Source organism: Osmerus mordax, chromosome 16 (assembly GCF_038355195.1).
Source record: "Osmerus mordax isolate fOsmMor3 chromosome 16, fOsmMor3.pri, whole genome shotgun sequence".
In the NCBI taxonomy this organism is placed as follows: domain Eukaryota; kingdom Metazoa; phylum Chordata; class Actinopteri; order Osmeriformes; family Osmeridae; genus Osmerus; species Osmerus mordax.
This window is the reverse complement of record NC_090065.1, coordinates 831,154-852,305: the sequence shown is the minus strand read 5'-3', so window position 1 is coordinate 852,305 and position 21,152 is coordinate 831,154. Positions and strand designations below refer to the sequence as shown.

The 21,152-nt window shown below is 51.4% G+C and overlaps 2 protein-coding genes across 3 annotated transcripts; one reads left to right on the top strand and one right to left on the bottom strand.

The window, feature by feature from the left end:
- The first annotated feature begins 152 nt into the window (after positions 1-152).
- LOC136958690 (protein Niban 1-like) lies at positions 153-12,426 on the top strand. Its single transcript, XM_067252758.1, has 14 exons — positions 153-345; positions 2,045-2,175; positions 2,706-2,837; positions 3,025-3,139; positions 3,264-3,419; positions 5,945-6,060; positions 8,766-8,858; positions 9,118-9,280; positions 9,363-9,556; positions 9,867-10,013; positions 10,166-10,267; positions 10,376-10,483; positions 10,603-10,714; positions 10,882-12,426. The coding sequence occupies exons 1-14, from the start codon at positions 294-296 to the stop codon at positions 12,189-12,191; spliced, it is 2,931 nt and encodes a 976-aa protein (XP_067108859.1). The 5' UTR covers positions 153-293; the 3' UTR covers positions 12,192-12,426.
- An 11-nt stretch (positions 12,427-12,437) lies between these two features.
- LOC136958691 (kinesin-associated protein 3-like) lies at positions 12,438-21,046 on the bottom strand. Of its 2 annotated transcripts, XM_067252759.1 has the most exons (20): positions 20,894-21,046; positions 20,336-20,467; positions 19,904-20,052; positions 19,618-19,682; positions 19,170-19,311; positions 18,948-19,047; positions 18,747-18,871; positions 18,299-18,397; positions 17,973-18,151; positions 17,270-17,432; positions 16,974-17,074; positions 16,378-16,486; positions 16,133-16,245; positions 15,605-15,770; positions 14,984-15,109; positions 14,716-14,814; positions 14,411-14,496; positions 14,087-14,243; positions 13,754-13,832; positions 12,438-13,640 (listed from the first exon to the last, which is right to left on the bottom strand). In XM_067252759.1, exons 1-20 carry the CDS (start codon positions 20,923-20,925, stop codon positions 13,532-13,534), a joined length of 2,331 nt encoding a protein of 776 aa, XP_067108860.1. In that variant the 5' UTR covers positions 20,926-21,046; the 3' UTR covers positions 12,438-13,531. The 2 variants fall into 2 exon arrangements, with proteins under 2 accessions (XP_067108860.1, XP_067108862.1); XM_067252761.1 differs by lacking the exons at positions 19,618-19,682; positions 19,904-20,052; positions 20,336-20,467; positions 20,894-21,046 and adding an exon at positions 19,351-19,492.
- Between the last annotated feature and the right edge of the window lie 106 nt (positions 21,047-21,152).

Here is a 21,152-nt window from a genome sequence, read left to right as displayed (position 1 = left end):
AACGGCCTGAAAGTGACTTTCAGACTCAATATGAGATCAAGAGGTCTATAAGTGCCCTAGAGAACGTGCAGGCGGGTCCAACTCAGTTTGAGGAAGTTCTCATCTCATCCGCACAGTTCAGAAGGCTTCTCATATTCAAGCGCGCGCCTCTCTGACCGTTTTCTTAAGTGCGCTCGCTCCATCCAGACCACAACACCAGAGAGCGGCTGTCCTTTCTGCTATTACGGGCGGGTTAGCTACATATTCAGCGGCTCAAGGGGAACCGGGGTAGTCCTAAGGCCGGTTGTGCAAAAATGGGAGCCTCTTCTAGTGTTCTGGACGAAACTAAAGCAAACTACATTAAAGGTAGGTAAATGTGTACTTTCCCCGACACGCTGTTCGTCAAAAACCTTCATGTGTCAGTTCTCTGCAGCGGGATCTGTTTACAAGAGGCGAAAGGGAGTGTGAGAATATTGAGGAAATGTTTTATGAATGAGAAAAGATCGCAGTCATTTGAAAGTTTTGAAGTCGAAGTTTAGAACCAGTTTAACTACCGAGTCCTGTGAGACGATGAACTCATAAAAGACAGAAGGCCAGGCGGGCATGAATATATGACCGTGTTCCTCACTGACATTATTGTCTAAAATTGTGTAATATCCTTTGTTTTGGGACATTTGGTCATTTATAGTGTGTTTATGTGTGGTTACTTGCAACATAATTGAGTTATGCAACATAAATAGTTCAGATATGTGAAGATGATCTTCAAAGAGCCCTTCATCTTTCAATCTCTGTCCTCCCCACTTCCTCTCTCTCTCTCTGTCCTCCTCACTTCCTCTCTCTCTGTCCACCTCTCTCTCCTCCCCACTCCCCTCTTTCTCTCAGTCATCCCCACTTCCTCTCTGTCTCTCTCTCTCTCTCTCTCAACCCCTCTCCCCCCCCCTCTCTCTCTCCCTGGCTCTAGTACAGGTCTCTAAGGGAGTAAACAGTAAAACAGATTCTACAGATGGGAAACCCTGAGTTGTTTAGTGGGTCAGCCAACTCCTCTCCTCTGTATGAGTGTGTGTGTGTGTGACTGTGCGTGTGACTGTGTGTGTGTGTGTGAGAGAGTGTTTGTGTGTGTGAGAGAGAGAGAGAGAGAGAGAGAGCAGGGTGATGGCTGTTTGAGCTGCTGCCATAGTGACCTCATCAGCCGTGTGACCCTTTCCAGCCCAGCTGCAGTGTGTGTGTGTGATAGAGAGAGAGAGAGAGAGAGAGAGAGAGAGAGAGAGAGAGAGAGAGAGAGAGAGAGAGAGAGAGAGAGAGAGAGAGAGAGAGAGAAAGACAGAGCATTTCCTGTGGCTTACATTCCTTATTGTGCAGCTGAAAGCTGGAAAATACTTGTCTGGAGTTGTGTATGGTCTAAATTAGGGTTAGAATTTGTATTATATTTGTATTAAAGGTTGGGTTGAGGAGAAAGGGACCGGTGTTGTACTAGGGTTAGAAACCAGGTTCTGTGTTTGTTAGTTCTGATAGTTTTAGGGTTAGTGCAAGGGTTAGTGGTTAGAGAAAACTGGATTTTGAATGGGACTAAATTATGTCCCCACAAGAATATCAACATCCTGATGTTACGTAAACCCAAACCACAAATAGTATATTATGTTTGTTATCACCAGTCTCTGCTGGGATGAGAGGAAGAGAGATAGAGGGAGGAAGAGAGAGAGCTAAATGACTGAGGGAGAGAGAGGGAGAGTGAGGAAGAGAGAGATACAGACAGACGGAGAGAGAAGGAGGGGTTGAAAATAAATCCACTTTGCTGTAAGGATCATGAGAGATAAGAGTTAATGTGGTTATATACAAGGTCTCATATCTGCACTAACTCTGCCCTCAAACACAGTGTGTGTCTATCTCTCTAACTCTGCCCTCAAACACAGTGTGTGTCTATCTCTCTAACTCTGCCCTCAAACACAGTGTGTCTATCTCTCTAACTCTGCCCTCAAACACAGTGTGTCTATCTCTCTAACTCTGCCCTCAACATATATAAATACACACACATATATGTGTTTTATATATGTGTGTGTGTGTCTAGGCCATGCAGAGGCGGAGCTGAAGAACTTCAGTCCTCACTACCGACAGCAGGCCCTGCAGGCCAGGGTGCAGCTGCTGCAGGAGGAGGCGGAGCCTCGCAGGGAGGGGCGGGACCAGCTGCTGACTCCCAAAGTAAGGGGTGGGGCCACAGGCATCCTCATGAAGAAGCAGGAAGTAGTTAGTGTTCCATCATGAGGCGTTAGTGTTCCATCATGAGGCGTTAGTGTTCCATCATGAGGCGTTAGTGTTCCATCATGAGGCGTTAGTGTTCCATCATGAGGCGTTAGTGTTCCATCATGAGGCGTTAGTGTTCCATCATGAGGCGTTAGTGTTCCATCATGAGGCGTTAGTGTTCCATCATGAGGCGTTAGTGTTCCATCATGAGGCGTTAGTGTTCCATCATGAGGCGTTAGTGTTCCATCATGAGGCGTTAGTGTTCCATCATGAGGCGTTAGTGTTCCATCACATTTTTTTGAGCAGTCACTGTATAAACCTCTATACCTGAGGCACTGGGGGAGGGCGTGGCTCCATGGTTAGAACATTTACATCAGATTTATGGGTCACAGGTTAAAATTCCCCTTGTATGTTAGGTCAAAGCGTCTGATAAATGGTGACATTATACTAATGATGTGTTTGTGTGTATGGTGTGTGTGTGTGTGTAGGAGACGAGGGGCTCAGAGGAGTTGTTGTACCACAACAGTGTGAATTGCCAGTGTGATGACAGCAGGAAGTGGAAGGAGAAGTTTGTGGTTGTCAGGGGAAACCACACACTGGAACTCCACGACACCCAGGAGGTACAGAGGTGGTCTCTCATCTCTCTCTGCCAACATGTGCAATTATGAATACATTATGAAACAATGTTATGGATCTCTTCTCTCCCTCCCTTCTCCTCTTTCTGCTCTTCTCCCCCTCCTCCCCCATCTCCCTCCCTCCCTCCCCCCCCCTCCCTCCCTCCCCCCCCCCCCCCCCCTCCCCCTCCAGAGCTTCAGCAGAGGGACCCCTGCCAGACACAGTCAGAGTTTAACAGGAGGGGCGGCGATGACCTCAGAGGACACATACTCTGCTCTGCTGGACAGGGTCTTTCCTGACCCCAACGGTGTGTGTGTGTGGCGGGGTGGGGGGGTGGGGGGGCGGGTACTGAGGGGTGTAGCTGTTTCTAGTGTATCTAGTCCTGTGTGTGTGTGTCTGTGTGTTGATGCTGTGTGTGTGTGTGTGTGTAGGTGTGAAGGAGACCCAGTCTGTGGTTACTGCAGGATGGTTCCCTGTGTTCCTGTGTCTCCCCTACAGTCCAGACATCTTCTTCTGCTTCAGACAGGAAGAGCAACAAGCCCACTTTCTGTCCATCCTAAACACCTGCATCAGACACCAGAATCTTGGTATGCCACACACAAACAAACACACGCACACACACACACACAACCAGCTCGACAGTGAGTCATGCTCTCCTCTGCTGTCACATCCACTCTAGAACGTTCTGCTGCATCATGTTGTTGTTCTCTGGTTGCCGTGGCAACCAGCCAATAATACGACTGCTCTCGGCCGACTTCCTGACAGGAAATTACTTCACAGCCAGCGGTTAGCTGCTGGTTCAGTTTGACTCTGTCCTCCTTCAACCCTAACCACGCTTCCTCCACAGCTACACACGTAGCTGGTTAAAGCAGCTAGCTGTCCCGTGGCGTAGCTGGTTAAAGCAGCTAGCTGTCCCGTGGCGTAGCTGGTTAAAGCAGCTAGCTGTCCCGTGGCGCAGCTGGTTAAAGCAGCTAGCTGTCCCGTGGCGTAGCTGGTTAAAGCAGCTAGCTGTCCCGTGGCGTAGCTGGTTAAAGCAGCTAGCTGTCCCGTGGCGTAGCTGGTTAAAGCAGCTAGCTGTCCCGTGGCGTAGCTGGTTAAAGCAGCTAGCTGTCCCGTGGCGTAGCTGGTTAAAGCAGCTAGGTGTCCCGTGGCGTAGCTGGTTAAAGCAGCTAGCTGTCCCGTGGCGCAGCTGGTTAAAGCAGCTAGCTGTCCCGTGGCGTAGCTGGTTAAAGCAGCTAGCTGTCCCGTGGCGTAGCTGGTTAAAGCAGCTAGCTGTCCCGTGGCGCAGCTGGTTAAAGCAGCTAGCTGTCCCGTGGCGCAGCTGGTTAAAGCAGCTAGCTGTCCCGTGGCGTAGCTGGTTAAAGCAGCTAGCTGTCCCGTGGCGTAGCTGGTTAAAGCAGCTAGCTGTCCCGTGGCGTAGCTGGTTAAAGCAGCTAGCTGTCCCGTGGCGTAGCTGGTTAAAGCAGCTAGCTGTCCCGTGGCGTAGCTGGTTAAAGCAGCTAGCTGTCCCGTGGCGTAGCTGGTTAAAGCAGCTAGCTGTCCCGTGGCGCAGCTGGTTAAAGCAGCTAGCTGTCCCGTGGCGCAGCTGGTTAAAGCAGCTAGCTGTCCCGTGGCGTAGCTGGTTAAAGCAGCTAGCTGTCCCGTGGCGTAGCTGGTTAAAGCAGCTAGCTGTCCCGTGGCGTAGCTGGTTAAAGCAGCTAGCTGTCCCGTGGCGTAGCTGGTTAAAGCAGCTAGCTGTCCCGTGGCGTAGCTGGTTAAAGCAGCTAGCTGTCCCGTGGCGTAGCTGGTTAAAGCAGCTAGCTGTCCCGTGGCGTAGCTGGTTAAAGCAGCTAGCTGTCCCGTGGCGTAGCTGGTTAAAGCAGCTAGCTGTCCCGTGGCGTAGCTGGTTAAAGCAGCTAGCTGTCCCGTGGCGTAGCTGGTTAAAGCAGCTAGCTGTCCCGTGGCGTAGCTGGTTAAAGCAGCTAGCTGTCCCGTGGCGTAGCTGGTTAAAGCAGCTAGCTGTCCCGTGGCGCAGCTGGTTAAAGCAGCTAGCTGTCCCGTGGCGTAGCTGGTTAAAGCAGCTAGCTGTCCCGTGGCGTAGCTGGTTAAAGCAGCTAGCTGTCCCGTGGCGTAGCTGGTTAAAGCAGCTAGCTGTCCCGTGGCGTAGCTGGTTAAAGCAGCTAGCTGTCCCGTGGCGTAGCTGGTTAAAGCAGCTAGCTGTCCCGTGGCGTAGCTGGTTAAAGCAGCTAGCTGTCCCGTGGCGTAGCTGGTTAAAGCAGCTAGCTGTCCCGTGGCGTAGCTGGTTAAAGCAGCTAGCTGTCCCGTGGCGTAGCTGGTTAAAGCAGCTAGCTGTCCCGTGGCGTAGCTGGTTAAAGCAGCTAGCTGTCCCGTGGCGTAGCTGGTTAAAGCAGCTAGCTGTCCCGTGGCGTAGCTGGTTAAAGCAGCTAGCTGTCCCGTGGCGTAGCTGGTTAAAGCAGCTAGCTGTCCCGTGGCGTAGCTGGTTAAAGCAGCTAGCTGTCCCGTGGCGTAGCTGGTTAAAGCAGCTAGCTGTCCCGTGGCGTAGCTGGTTAAAGCAGCTAGCTGTCCCGTGGCGTAGCTGGATAAAGCAGCTAGCTGTCCCGTGGCGTAGCTGGATAAAGCAGCTAGCTGTCCCGTGGCGTAGCTGGTTAAAGCAGCTAGCTGTCCCGTGGCGTAGCTGGTTAAAGCAGCTAGCTGTCCCGTGGCGTAGCTGGTTAAAGCAGCTAGCTGTCCCGTGGCGTAGCTGGTTAAAGCAGCTAGCTGTCCCGTGGCGTAGCTGGTTAAAGCAGCTAGCTGTCCCGTGGCGTAGCTGGTTAAAGCAGCTAGCTGTCCCGTGGCGTAGCTGGTTAAAGCAGCTAGCTGTCCCGTGGCGTAGCTGGTTAAAGCAGCTAGCTGTCCCGTGGCGTAGCTGGATAAAGCAGCTAGCTGTCCCGTGGCGTAGCTGGATAAAGCAGCTAGCTGTCCCGTGGCGTAGCTGGATAAAGCAGCTAGCTGTCCCGTGGCGTAGCTGGTTAAAGCAGCTAGCTGTCCCGTGGCGTAGCTGGTTAAAGCAGCTAGCTGTGACCTTGTGACGTGCAGTGCAACGCTGTAACCCCTGCTGTGCCCCTGTCCCCAGGCTGGCGTGAGGGCCCCAGAGGGGAGGTGCTGGCCCTGCAGAGAGCCCTGCTCTTCTACAGGCAGGAGAAACACCACTACGAGTGCTGGGAGCTGGAACTGGGCTCTGACCTGCAGGTACACACACTCACATACACACACACACATACACACACTGGAACTGGGCTCTGACCTGCAGGTACACACACTCACATACACACACACACATACACACACTGGAACTGGGCTCTGACCTGCAGGTACACACACTCACATACACACACACACATACACACACTGGAACTGGGCTCTGACCTGCAGGTACACACACTCACATACACACACACACATACACACACTGGAACTGGGCTCTGACCTGCAGGTACACACACTCACATACACACACACACATACACACACTGGAACTGGGCTCTGACCTGCAGGTACACACACTCACATACACACACACACATACACACACTGGAACTGGGCTCTGACCTGCAGGTACACACACTCACATACACACACACACATACACACACTGGAACTGGGCTCTGACCTGCAGGTACACACACTCACATACACACACACACATACACACACTGGAACTGGGCTCTGACCTGCAGGTACACACACTCACATACACATACACACACATACACACACTGGAACTGGGCTCTGACCTGCAGGTACACACACTCACATACACACACACACATACACACACTGGAACTGGGCTCTGACCTGCAGGTACACACACTCACATACACACACACACATACACACACACTGGAACTGGGCTCTGACCTGCAGGTACACACACTCACATACACACACACACATACACACACTGGAACTGGGCTCTGACCTGCAGGTACACACACTCACATACACACACACACATACACACACTGGAACTGGGCTCTGACCTGCAGGTACACACACTCACATACACACACACACATACACACACTGGAACTGGGCTCTGACCTGCAGGTACACACACTCACATACACACACACACATACACACACTGGAACTGGGCTCTGACCTGCAGGTACACACACTCACATACACACACACACATACACACACTGGAACTGGGCTCTGACCTGCAGGTACACACACTCACATACACACACACACATACACACACTGGAACTGGGCTCTGACCTGCAGGTACACACACTCACATACACACACACACATACACACACTGGAACTGGGCTCTGACCTGCAGGTACACACACTCACATACACACACACACATACACACACTGGAACTGGGCTCTGACCTGCAGGTACACACACTCACATACACACACACACATACACACACTGGAACTGGGCTCTGACCTGCAGGTACACACACTCACATACACACACACACATACACACACTGGAACTGGGCTCTGACCTGCAGGTACACACACTCACATACACACACACACATACACACACTGGAACTGGGCTCTGACCTGCAGGTACACACACTCACATACACACGCACACATACACACACTGGAACTGGGCTCTGACCTGCAGGTACACACACTCACATACACACACACACATACACACACTGGAACTGGGCTCTGACCTGCAGGTACACACACTCACATACACACACACACATACACACACTGGAACTGGGCTCTGACCTGCAGGTACACACACTCACATACACACACACACATACACACACTGGAACTGGGCTCTGACCTGCAGGTACACACACTCACATACACACACACACATACACACACTGGAACTGGGCTCTGACCTGCAGGTACACACACTCACATACACACACACACATACACACACTGGAACTGGGCTCTGACCTGCAGGTACACACACTCACATACACACGCACACATACACACACTGGAACTGGGCTCTGACCTGCAGGTACACACACTCACATACACACACACACATACACACACTGGAACTGGGCTCTGACCTGCAGGTACACACACTCACATACACACACACACATACACACACTGGAACTGGGCTCTGACCTGCAGGTACACACACTCACATACACACACACACATACACACACTGGAACTGGGCTCTGACCTGCAGGTACACACACTCACATACACACACACACATACACACACTGGAACTGGGCTCTGACCTGCAGGTACACACACTCACATACACACGCACACATACACACACTGGAACTGGGCTCTGACCTGCAGGTACACACACTCACATACACACACACACATACACACACTGGAACTGGGCTCTGACCTGCAGGTACACACACTCACATACACACACACACATACACACACTGGAACTGGGCTCTGACCTGCAGGTACACACACTCACATACACACACACACATACACACACTGGAACTGGGCTCTGACCTGCAGGTACACACACTCACATACACACACACACATACACACACTGGAACTGGGCTCTGACCTGCAGGTACACACACTCACATACACACACACACATACACACACTGGAACTGGGCTCTGACCTGCAGGTACACACACTCACATACACACACACACATACACACACTGGAACTGGGCTCTGACCTGCAGGTACACACACTCACATACACACACACACATACACACACTGGAACTGGGCTCTGACCTGCAGGTACACACACTCACATACACACACACACATACACACACTGGAACTGGGCTCTGACCTGCAGGTACACACACTCACATACACACACACACATACACACACTGGAACTGGGCTCTGACCTGCAGGTACACACACTCACATACACACACACACATTACTGTACAAACACGTGTGTGTGTATATATGGATATGTGTGTGTGTAGGTGCTGTCTAACCTGGTGATGGAGGAACTGCTCCCGTCCCTCCAGACTGACTTGCTGCCCAGACTGAGAGGCAGGAGGAGGCTGTGGACGTCTGTGAGTCTCACAAACACACACACACACACATACACTCACACACTCACACACACACACACAAACACACATACACTCACACACACACTCACACACATACACTCACACACACACACACACACACACACTCACACACACACACACACACACTCACTCATACACACACACACACATGTATACACACTTACGTATACACTTTGGATAAACCCATCAGTCAGTGGAGGCAATGTAACACTGCTGTTTGGCGCCCCCTGGTTTGCAGGTAGTGCAGGCAGCGTACCAATTGGTCCAGGAGCAGCTGGGGGCGGGGCTAGAGGCCCTGAAGGAGGAGTGTCGCCAAACGGCCTTGGCCAATCAGACGCTCATACGCTCCGACCTTGACCAGATCCTGGCCTCGCGAGCCTTCTTACAGGACAAGCTGTCAGGTAATACACAAACATATACACACACACTGTCACAGAGTGTGTTCCCAGTGTGTGTGTCAACAGTGTGTGTGTGTGTGTCCAGAGTGTGTGTGTGTTTCAGCGGAGCGTGTGTGCAGCACCAGTGTGGCCCCCTGCCTGCCATCCCTCCTGGAGGAGGTGAGGGGGGGCGTCAAGGGGGGCTTCCTGGCCCTGCGGCGCCACCTGGAGGAGGGGATGACCTCCGCATGCCTCGCACTGGGAGAGGGGGCGCAGGGGGGGCCGGAGCAGGTCACCATGGTGAGTGGAGGAAGGAGGGGGGAGGGTGGAGGGAGTCTCCTCTTCCCTTCTGTACCTCTTATCCCCTCTCCTCCCCTCCTCCTCTCCTCCTCTCCTCTCCTCCTCCCCTCCTCCCCTCCTCCCCTCTCCTCCCCTCCTCCTCCCCTCCCCTATCCTCCTCCCCTCCTCCTCTCCTGTCCCCCTCTCCTCCCCTCCTCCCCTCCTCCTCCCCTCCTCCTCTCCTCCCCTCCTCCCCTCTCCTCCCCTCCTCCTCCCCTCCCCTCCCCTCTCCTCCTCCCCTCCTCTTCTCCTCTCCTCTTCTCCTCTCCAGGTAGTGTCTCCCCTCTCCTCTGCCAGTCTGGAGCAGTGCTACCAGCCGGTGGAGCAGCTGAGGGAGAAGCTTCAAGACCTCCGCCAGAGATTCAGATACTCCAACTGCCAGCGGCTCATCCACACCACGCAGATAGACATGCAGCAGGTCTGATCACACAGACAGACACACAGGCAGATAGACATGCAGCAGGTCTGATCACACAGTCAGATAGACATGCAGATAGACTGACATGCAGAAAGTCTGGAAAAATGGTTCTCTGTGTGTGTATATTTATATACTTGTGTGTGTGTGTGTAGCTGATGGAAAGTGCTGTTCACACCTTTGAGCTACTGGTCCAGTCAGAGCCACCAGCTCAGTGGAGCTCTACTGTGGAGAAGATCAAGCTGCGCGTGCTCAAGGTACACACTCACACACACACATTATATATTTGATAATATATACAGACAACCTGTGTCTGAAGTGTGCTGTCATAGCGATTGACGTGTGTTGTGTTATCACGGTGACAGCTGTATGACCACGACAGCCGCTTGGCTCTGAAGAGGATCCTAAAGGAAGCTCTGACTGACATCACACTTCCTGTCCTACGCAGGAACTTGGCGCCCACCTGTAAACCTGTATGTGAAAACCCTCTCCTCCCTCCATCACCATGTGTCTGGTGCGCTGAGGTTGTGTTGTGGTGCGCTGAGGTTGTGTTGTGGTTGTTGATGATGGATCGTTGGTGTTGTGGTTACAGGAGCTGCAGAAGTTCGAGCAGTTTATCTTTGCTGACTACAGCCAGCTCATCCAGGTGGAGAACGTGTATGAAGACCTTCTACTCTGCCTGATCACCAAGGAGATCGACAAGGGTACCCTCCCTCCTCTTCCCTCCCTCCTCCTCCCTCCCCTCTCCCCCCCTCACTCCCCCCTCCTTCCCCTCTCCTTCCCTCCCTCCCTCCCCTCCCTCCTCTCCCTCCCTCCCTCCCTCTCTCCCCTCTCATGGCTGTCTGTCTGAATGTCTCTCTCTCTCCTCCAGTGATGCTGGCAGCAGTCAGTGAAAAGAACATCCATCTCCAGGTGGACAGTTCCAACCAAGCCATCAGTCAGACCAGCTTGTCTTGCTACTCTGACCCTGGCCTTGACCCCAACCCTGACCCCATCCCTGACCCCAGTCCTAACCCTGACCCCAGTCCTAACCCTGACCACAGCCTCGGTTCAAAACCCAGACTTGACCCCGGCCCTGACCCTATCCCTGACCCCATTCCTGACCCCAGTCCTATCCCTGACCCTAGTCTTGACCCCAGTCCTAACCCTAGACTGGACCCCAGTCCTAATCCTGACCTTGACCCTAGTATTGACCCTAGTCCTGATCCTGTCTCTATCCCTTCCTGTCCTCAACCCACCTCTGACCTTCAGCCTGCCTCTCTCAAGTCTGAGGAGCTGTCTGACCCCAGCCCCTCCCCTGCCTCCCCCCCAGCCCCCCTCCCTGAGTTCTCACCTCAGGACCAGATTCCAGCAGCTCCCTCTGCTGTGGGAGAGACACGCACAGGATGTGAGGTCATCGCTACAGGATGTGATGTCATTCCTACAGGATGTAATGTCATTGACATAGTGACTGACAGTCTTGCTTCCCTGTCTGCCACTGCGCCCCCTACTGGCCAGAGACAAGCTACTGACAGAGCAGTGTACCTTAACCCTCCTAAAGCACACCCTGAAACACGGCACAGTGGTACGATCCAATATGCTACCCCCAAAAGTGACAGTGGTATGGTCCAAGATACCACGCCCATGAGTGAAAGTGGTACGGTCCAATCTGACACCCCCATGAGTGATAATGGTACGGTTCAATCTGACACCCCCATGAGTGACAGTGGTACGGTCCAATTTGACACCCCCATGAGTGACAGTGGTACGGTCCAATCTGACACCCCCATGAGTGATAATGGTACGGTTCAATCTGACACCCCCATGAGTGACAGTGGTACGGTCCAATCTGACACCCCCATGAGTGACAGTGGTACGGTCCAATCTGATACCCCCATGAGTGTTAATGGTACGGTCCAAGATACTTCCCCCACCAGTGAAAGTGGTACGGTCCAATCTGACACCCCCATGAGTGATAGTGATGCAGTCCAAGAAACCACCCCTATGAGTGAAAGTGGTACAGTCCATTCTGAATTCCCCATGAGTGATAGTGGTACGGTCCAATCAGGAGAGACCGGTTCTGAGGGAGAGGAGCCATCCTCCCCATTGGACAGTATCAAGCAGATCAGAGAGCTGGTGGTGGAGGTGATAGAGGTGGAGGACCTGGTGTACAGGCGTCCCCAAGGCAACAACACAGTCTGACCCGGCTTTGTCATGGCAACTGCACAGCCTCAACCCACAGCGTTGTTGCGGTAACATCACCGCCTGACCTGGCCACGTTCATGTTGTCTTTAACCAACAACGTAACAATTGTACAATTTTAGACCTCTATATATATTATACATATGTAAAAAAAGAAAAGAAAAGCGTAAAACCCCTCCGTACTGACGTCAATTTTGTTCCGTAATAAAAAATTACAAATAAAGTTCTCAGTGAAAACACAAGGTATGAGTCTGATGTTTTATTAAGACATGAAGCCCTCATATAGAAAAAAACAGCTTACAGCTTATTAGATACTAATGAAACATGCAAAATGTTCAATAACAAACTAAATACATCAAGTAGTAGTAGAGGAACACATCATCATAACCAAACACTTCCTGGTGAAAGGCCTCAGTGCAGTTGTAGTTCTAGGGGTGCAGCGATGTGGTAAGGATCAGGTGTGTCCCTGAATAAAGATGTCCTGGTTGAGAGTAGAAGTGAATATCTTCATACATCCACCGTCCACCGAGGAGGAGGAACTTACAACCTTCTAGTACAGTATCATCCTCTTCATCACATACACCAACATAGTCAGTCGTCACCCTCCACCTCCCTCATCCAGCACACCACACAACTTCCTCTCCCCCTCCCCCCTCTCTTTCTCCTCCCCTCCTCCTCACTACAGGAGTTTCTCTACTGTATCTATGAAGGAAGCTGCTCTGCATTACAGTAGAGCAATCCTTTCTCTCTCACACACGCACACACTCACTCTCGCCTTCACACACACACTCACACCAAACACTTTCACCCACACACACACACACACTCTCCGCCACACACCTGCCATGCAATACTGTCAGCTGATCAGCTTCACCGTGTTAGCTACACAGGGTCTACCTCTAACTAGTCTACCTGGTTATATACACAATCACAACAATAATGTGTTCATTTAGCAACTTATCGATGAGCAGTCAACCACTGCTCTAACCACTGAGCTACACCCATGCCCCAATAACTAGTCCTCCTAGGTAGTATAAATATAACTAGTCTTACGACCAGTCAGGTCATCTGTTACAGTGTAAAGAGTAGACTTGACGTGGTTGCTTAGCGCCAAACTTTCCTGTTTTACAACCCTGTTTTAGTTCACAGCATTAAACGTGGAGCACATGCATGGAAGCCTTTTATAGTGTGTGTTGGCCTGCATGTTTGTGTGTGTGTGTGTACTTGTACTGGATTTAATGTCTGTGTTTGTATGCATGCTTGTGTGGATGGGGTGGTTTGTGGTGGCATGCCTGCTTGAATGTGTGCACACGTGTGTGTGTGTGGGTGTGTGTGTGTGTTCATCTAGAATTGTTGTATTGGTAGTAGAACTGTTCGTCAGGTCTAAAACCGTAGGCCGTTGCTGGTCTCCCTGGAGACGAGGTTGACTGGTCAAATCCATCAGCATCACTGGAGAGACAGACACACACAGATTATTGGTCAGGTTTATTCATAAAAATGTAATCAGAAAGAAAGCGAGAAGAGGAGGGTAGAGGAGAGGAGGGGAGAGGAGGAGAACTCACCCTGAGTGTGAGTCTCCATTCTGGTCGTGGAGACTGAAGAAGTCGGGACTAACTGTCCCATCAGCAGGAGTGATCCCATCTACACACACACACACACAGTGTTTTATCTACGACACTATTTATTACAGGTATTTTACTATAGAGACACGGAATTGTGTGTGTGTGTGACAAAGAGAGAGAGACAGACAGACAGAGAGGTACAGGTGTAGGCAGTACCTGTGCTGTAGAAGAGAGACAGATGGAGGTAGAGGGTACCTGTGCTGTAGAAGAGAGAGAGATGGAGGTAGAGGGTACCTGTGCTGTAGAAGAGAGAGAGATGGAGGTAGAGGGTACCTGTGCTGTAGAAGAGGTCGGGGCGGTCCAGGTGAGACTCATCTCCGTGCGGCGCTGGTTCCGCCTCCTGTCGGCTCTCCACCATCTCCAGCCACTGGGCGTTGTGCCAGCGGAACTTCTCGCTCTGTATCTTACTGCCCCACTCAGCATCGTACTCCTGTACACACACACACACACACACAAAATATACCGATGATATGTTAATCCATGGGCATTAGTCGCCCATTGTGTGTGTGTGTCTCTGTCAGTGTCTGTGAATGTGTGTATCTCTGTGAATGTGTGTATCTCTGTGAGTGTGTGTGTGTGTGTGTGTGTGTTACTCACAGCGATGATGTCCAGAGTGTTGTCACACACCTTCCTGATCTCGGTGTTCTTATCGTGCATCAGGTCTATCAGGTAGGCGGGCGCCTCTGCAGGGGCGGAGCTAAGGAACGTCACCATGATTACCAGGTGGGTGGGGTCATTGTCATACACACCCCTCCCTGGGATATGTCAGAGAACCTTGAAAAGGCACTCCCACACCACAAATGTCTTCAAAGGTTTATGGTACAGCACAATCACAGCCCCATCACCACACCTGTCACCATGAACAGAAGTTCTGGGAATGGTGCCTGTCCCTTTAAGGATACGTGTATGTTTGATGATGACATCACGCGTGGCCTGATGGAACACCATCTGGTAGAAGACGTACACGATCTGGCACACAAACTCATCATCCTCCTGCTGGGCTGTAAATATGAAGCAGACGTAAACAGGAAGTAGGAAGTAAACAGGAAGCAGGAAGTGAACAGGAAGCACACACAACCTGGTGCATATGTGGGCTGTGAAATGTGAAACACACACGACACAAATGTTGTGTCGTGTGTGTGAGCATGTGTGAGTGTGTGTGTTCCACACCGTTGAGCAGTTGGATGATGGCAGGGATGATTCCAGATTTGGCCAGCATGGACGCACAGGAGTCGTCCATAGAGACTGTCCCAATCATGATCACCACCTCCAGGATGAGGTCATCTTCTGCTGAGCCTGCAAACACACACGCACAATGATCAGGCCATCCTATATTGCCTAGTAATAGCATCTATGTACTGAGTCATCCGTCATCTTGTACACAAACACAACCGGCTTGAGGCCTCTCTCCCTGGTGTGTACCTGGCTTGAGGCCTCTCTCTCTCCCTGGTGTGTACCTGGCTTGAGGCCTCTCTCTCCCTGGTGTGTACCTGGCTTGAGGCCTCTCTCTCTCCCTGGTGTGTACCTGGCTTGAGGCCTCTCTCTCTCCCTGGTGTGTACCTGGCTTGAGGCCTCTCTCTCTCCCTGGTGTGTACCTGGCTTGAGGCCTCTCTTCCCCTGGTGTGTACCTGGCTTGAGGCCTCTCTCTCTCCCTGGTGTGTACCTGGCTTGAGGCCTCTCTCTCCCCCTGGTGTGTACCTGGCTTGAGGCCTCTCTCCCTGGTGTGTACCTGGCTTGAGGCCTCTCTCCCTGGTGTGTACCTGGCTTGAGGCCTCTCTCCCTGGTGTGTACCTGGCTTGAGGCGGTCCTTGAGGTAGGGCACCAGGTTGTACTCCCTCAGCACCAGTTCCCAGTCCAGGTCAGGGATGGTCAGGTTAGCCAGCGTCCCCAGACACTCCATCACAAACTCTTCCTCCCCCTCCGCTCTGATCTGGGCTGCAAGGTCCCCCACGTAGTCCTGCACACACAAAAAAAGGTTGAAAAAAATATTTTTTAAAGGTTGAAAAAAATATTTTTTAAAGGTTGAAAAAAATATTTGTTAAAGGTTGAAAAAAATATTTGTTAAAGGTTGAAAAAAATATTTGTTAAAGGTTGAAAAAAATATTTGTTAAAGGTTGAAAAAAATATTTGTTAAAGGTTGAAAAAAATATTTTTTAAAGGTTGAAAAAAATATTTTTTAAAGGTTGAAAAAAATATTTTTTAAAGGTTGAAAAAAATATTTTTTAAAGGTTGAAAAAAATATTTTTTAAAGGTTGAAAAAAATATTTTTTAAAGGTTGATTTTTTTTTTTTAAAGGGCCAGGGGGGGGGCAGGACTTACTATGAAGAGGTGTTTGGAAGGCCCCTCGTGCTGGGAGATGTTCCTGATCATCTTCATCAGGAGAGAGTCCTTCAGCTTCAGAGCTCTCTTCATCAGCAGCTTCAGCCCGTTACCTGACACACACACAACAGAATGTTTAGCAGGCCAATGGACACTTTGCACAACTTCATACCTGTGTGTATCCGTGTGTGTGGTGCATGTGTGTGTGTGTATCCGTGTGTGTGGTGCATGTGTGTGTGTCTCACCTTCACACATGAGCTGTGCGTTCCTCTTGTTGGCTGCCAGGTTGATGCAGAAGGAGACGAGCTCAGCATGGATGCGATCCTCTGCATGCTCACACAGCATCCTCATCAGCTGCAGCACAGCTAGCCGTTAGCATCTAGCACACATGCTAGCACCACTAGCATCCTCATCAGCTGCAGCACAGTTAGCCGTTAGCACCTAGCACACATGCTAGCACCACTAGCATCCTCATCAGCTGCAGCACAGTTAGCCATTAGCACCTAGCACACGTGCTAGCACCACTAGCATCCTCATCAGATGCACCACAGCTAGCCGTTAGCACCTAGCTAGCACATGCTAGCACCACTAGAATTTAGCAGAAGCTACATGTCCACCTCCACCCTTACCACTACCTAAATGTAGCATTAGCTACAGGCTTACCACCACTAGCATTTCCCTACCCCCCTTAAGAATTGGTTGAAAATACACTTTTAATGTTTATAGAGTATGCTGTTGTGTGCGTGTGGGTGCTTGTGTGGTGTGCGTTTGTGATTCTGTCTGCCTACGTGTGTGTGTGTGTGTGTGTGTGTGTGTGTGTGTGTGAGAGAGAGAGACAGACCTTGGGAATGCAGTCCGTGTAGGAGAACATGGGTTTGAAGTTGTCGTCTATACTGATGTGGTAGAGGATGCACATGGCCACCTGCTTGTTGCTCTTATCATCTGGGGAACACACACACCCACACATACACACGTATACACGCCATACACACCAACTGAGTTAACACATTTCTAAACATCCATGCATATGTGTTACCTAGCAGGCTGGTGAACATTGGCAGCAGGCTCACACACACTTCACTACCCACCCTCTCACACACACACACACACACACACACACACACACACACTGGGTACCTAGCAGGCTGGTGAGTTTGGGCAGCAGGCCTGTCTCCACCATCCTAGAGCGGAGCCCCCTGTCGAAGGACAGGTTGAGCAGCAGGCGCAGGGTCAGGTTCAACAGGTCCTCGTGTTCACATGGTACCAGCCGGGCCAATCGCTCCACGGTATCCACCTCCGCCTGACAACCAGCCAATCGGGAGGCAGGATGGGTCAATGGACTGAGTGAGTGGTGCAGATGGAGACGGTGTTTCATCTACTCCCAACTCTTCTCCCCATCCCTCCACCTTCCCCCATCACCCCATCCCTCCACCTTGCCCCATCTCTCCACCTCCCTCCCTCCATCTCCCCTAACTCCCCTCCTCTCTCTCACCATGTCGTTCTTGTTCTCCATGAAGATGCTGAGCTTCTTCAGGAAGGACACCACCAGCACCAGCATCTCTCCACCTCCCTCCCTCCATCTCCCCTAACTCCCCTCCTCTCTCTCACCATGTCGTTCTTGTTCTCCATGAAGATGCTGAGCTTCTTCAGGAAGGACATCACCAGCACCAGCATCTCTCCACCTCCCTCCCTCCATCTCCCCTAACTCCCCTCCTCTCTCTCACCATGTCGTTCTTGTTCTCCATGAAGATGCTGAGCTTCTTCAGGAAGGACACCACCAGCACCAGCATCTCTCCACCTCCCTCCCTCCATCTCCCCTAACTCCCCTCCTCTCTCTCACCATGTCGTTCTTGTTCTCCATGAAGATGCTGAGCTTCTTCAGGAAGGACACCACCAGCACCAGCAGCTCCTCGTCCTCCCGCTGCAGAACCTTCACCAGCAGGTGCACCATGTTCTTGTTCCTCATCTTCAGCTCCGTGCGAGTGTCTTCCGCCAGGTTCAGCAGCAGGTACAGTGAGACTGGGGGGGAGGGGGAGGAGATGAGGAAGGGAGAGTGAGGAGAGGTGAGGGGGTGGGAGGGAGAATGATCAAACCAGTCCAGGTCAGCAGGTCAGCCGGTGTCGGTGTGATCGGGTGACTAGTAAGGTTAAGTGGTTGCCGGGTTACCTCTGAGCAGCTGTTCCTGTTTGTGCAGGAGCCCCTGGTACTTCTTGTTGGTCTTGTCCAGCTCCTTCCTGGCTGCACCGCTCTCCGGGTCCTCCTCACGTAACATATGTCAAGGACACGTATGACCTAAGCATGCTCGCCAACCGACCTTGTGTGTGTGTGTAGCCGTCTCTTTAATTTAACAGTTCTAATAAGCCTAAGTGTTAAGGAGATCCATCATAATCAACCAACTAGTCAGACAATCAAACAGTTAATTGATCAATCCTGATCAATCAATCAAAATCAATCAATTACTCATAATCAACCATCTAATCAATCAATCAATCAATTCCTCATAAGGAACCAACTAATCAATCAATCAACTCCTCATAAGGAACCAACTAATCAATCAGTTACAATCTACATATCAATCAATCCCCCCTCCCCGTGGTCCTCCAGTGGAGGATATAGGCCTTGTTCTTCTTCTGCAGTTCTTCCTGCCAGATGTCGTATCTCTTGAGCTCATGGTCGATGATGTTCATACACAGAGCTCCTATCTTGTAGTGGGTCACCAGGCCGTGGAACTGTGAGAAGCTGACACACATACACCACAGTGAGAGTGTGTGTGGGTGAGTGTATGTGTGTATAGTGTGTGTGTGTGTGTGTGTACCTGGAGAAGCAGAAGAACACATAGATGATGGTGGTGGCCAGATCCACACTCTGCTTCCAGTCCTCCCTCAGAACCCTGGCCAAAGCCCCCAGAGCGGTCTCTACACACACACACACACACACGCACACACACGCACACACAATTACTAATCCACCCTGACCTACAGACAGTAAGTACTGATGGTCCCCTACAGGATATGACATCACAGCGGCAGGATGTTACCGTTGTGCAGCAGCTCCTCCAGGTTGTCAGGGTTGCGGGCCAGCTGCAGCAGCAGCCTGGATCCTCTCAGCTTGTCCTCCAGGTCCTCGTACAGCATCTCCACGTACTGCTCCACCTGACTGATACTGGCCTCCTCCTTCAGCTACACACACACACACACACACACACACAGCACACACACGTATACACACGTACACAGCACACACACGTATACACACGTACACAGCACACACACGTATACACACACACGTATATACACACACACACACACACACAAGGAGATGAGCTCAGCATCTACAGTTGTTTAGGAAACTCTTCTCCCTCACACACCCCATCATCATCAGTTCTAACTCACCTCCATCCCATCATCATCATCATCAGTTCTAACTCACCTCCATCCCATCATCAGTTCTAACTCATCTCCATCCCATCATCAGTTCTAACTCACCTCCATCCCATCGAAGGGCGTCAGGTCCCTGGGCTTCACCTCCTTCTGCTCCTTCTGCTCTGGTACTGAGACACACACACACACACACACACACACAGGACACACACACACAGGACAGACACACACACAGGACACACACAGGACACACAGGGCAGACACACACACACACACACAGGACACACAAACACAGGACACACACAGGACACACACAGGACACAAGCAGACAGTCAGGGGGAACCTTGTCTCTGGCCGCGGGGTTGGAGGGAGCAGAGACGCAGGCGCTCACCTGTCCCAGAGCACTTCCTGTTCTGCAGGTAGAACAGCAGCTGCTCCACCTCTGCCAGCCTGGAGGAGGGGAGGAGCCTGCTCTCCTCCACCACCTTCCTTGCCAGCGAGGAGAGGTCTGTGGAGGAGCTCAGGCTCCGCAGGCGGATGCTTGAGAGGAGGGGGGGGGGTTGAGAGGAGGAGGGGGGAGAGGAGGAGGGGGGAGGGATGTGGAGGGGTTAGTGGAGGGAGGAGGTAGAGAAGGGGTGGGGGGAGGAAGAGAAAGAGAGAGGAGGGAAAGAGGGAGATTAAGGTAAGTAGGGATGGATCTTTTGATTCCTGTGGAGTTCAACACTTGGGCAAAGAAAATGTATGCGATTGTGTGTGCAAATGCAGGTCTAATTAAGTCAGCACAGTTTTATAGTTTAAATATTTCGTGAATCTCCGTGCTCACATCTTCTGACACTCCTTGCGGTCACCCAGCACCTCGTCTCCGGTCTCGCCAAGAACGCTCGCCTCCACCTCATACTGAACCACCAACGCCTTCTCCGTAGGGTGAACTTCCACGTTCCCGCACCGCACTTTCCTGTACCCGGGTCAAAACATATGGTCACCGGCGTTTAAGCTAGCGAATTAGGCTGTTGTAATTAGCAACGATAGCTAGCTAGATACGACTGGTATGTGATCGCAAATCACGCCCTCTGTGATAGTCAACTCTGTGGATGTTGCTGTTTTACAAAGATCCAGTTAAGAAAATACTTTACTACAAAGTCAATTAACATGCCATTTGGCTTGCTTTACTACGTTGGTCAGTACAATACTTATCTAGCTAGGTAGCGTACGGGAGGTTAATACTATTCAGAGCTCTGCAGTCCCAAACGTAGCACTGACACTACAGCTGGCGAAATCTAACCAGATTCATTGTTGCTAGTTAGCTAGTCAGGCTAGCTGCCTGCTACTGTAGCTAAACTAGCTGAGATTGAAAGCGGATCTGTCACTTCGCTTTACCAACCGTTTTAGATACCGTGCATCCTCCGATTGCATCTTGTGCGGGTCATATGAAACCGAGACCGGAGTAGGTGTGCCGGTGTCGCTGTATATCACGAGGGGCAGCCTAAGGGACCGGTAGTCCTGTGCGCGACGTGGTTGACGCCCGAGCAGTTGCTATGATGACTGCTGGGCTAGCGTTACCTCTCTCCGGACGGAGTAGACAGGACTCTTTGCTGGTGCGTGTGAAACGCCATCTAGCTGCAGACTAGTGTTATATTTGG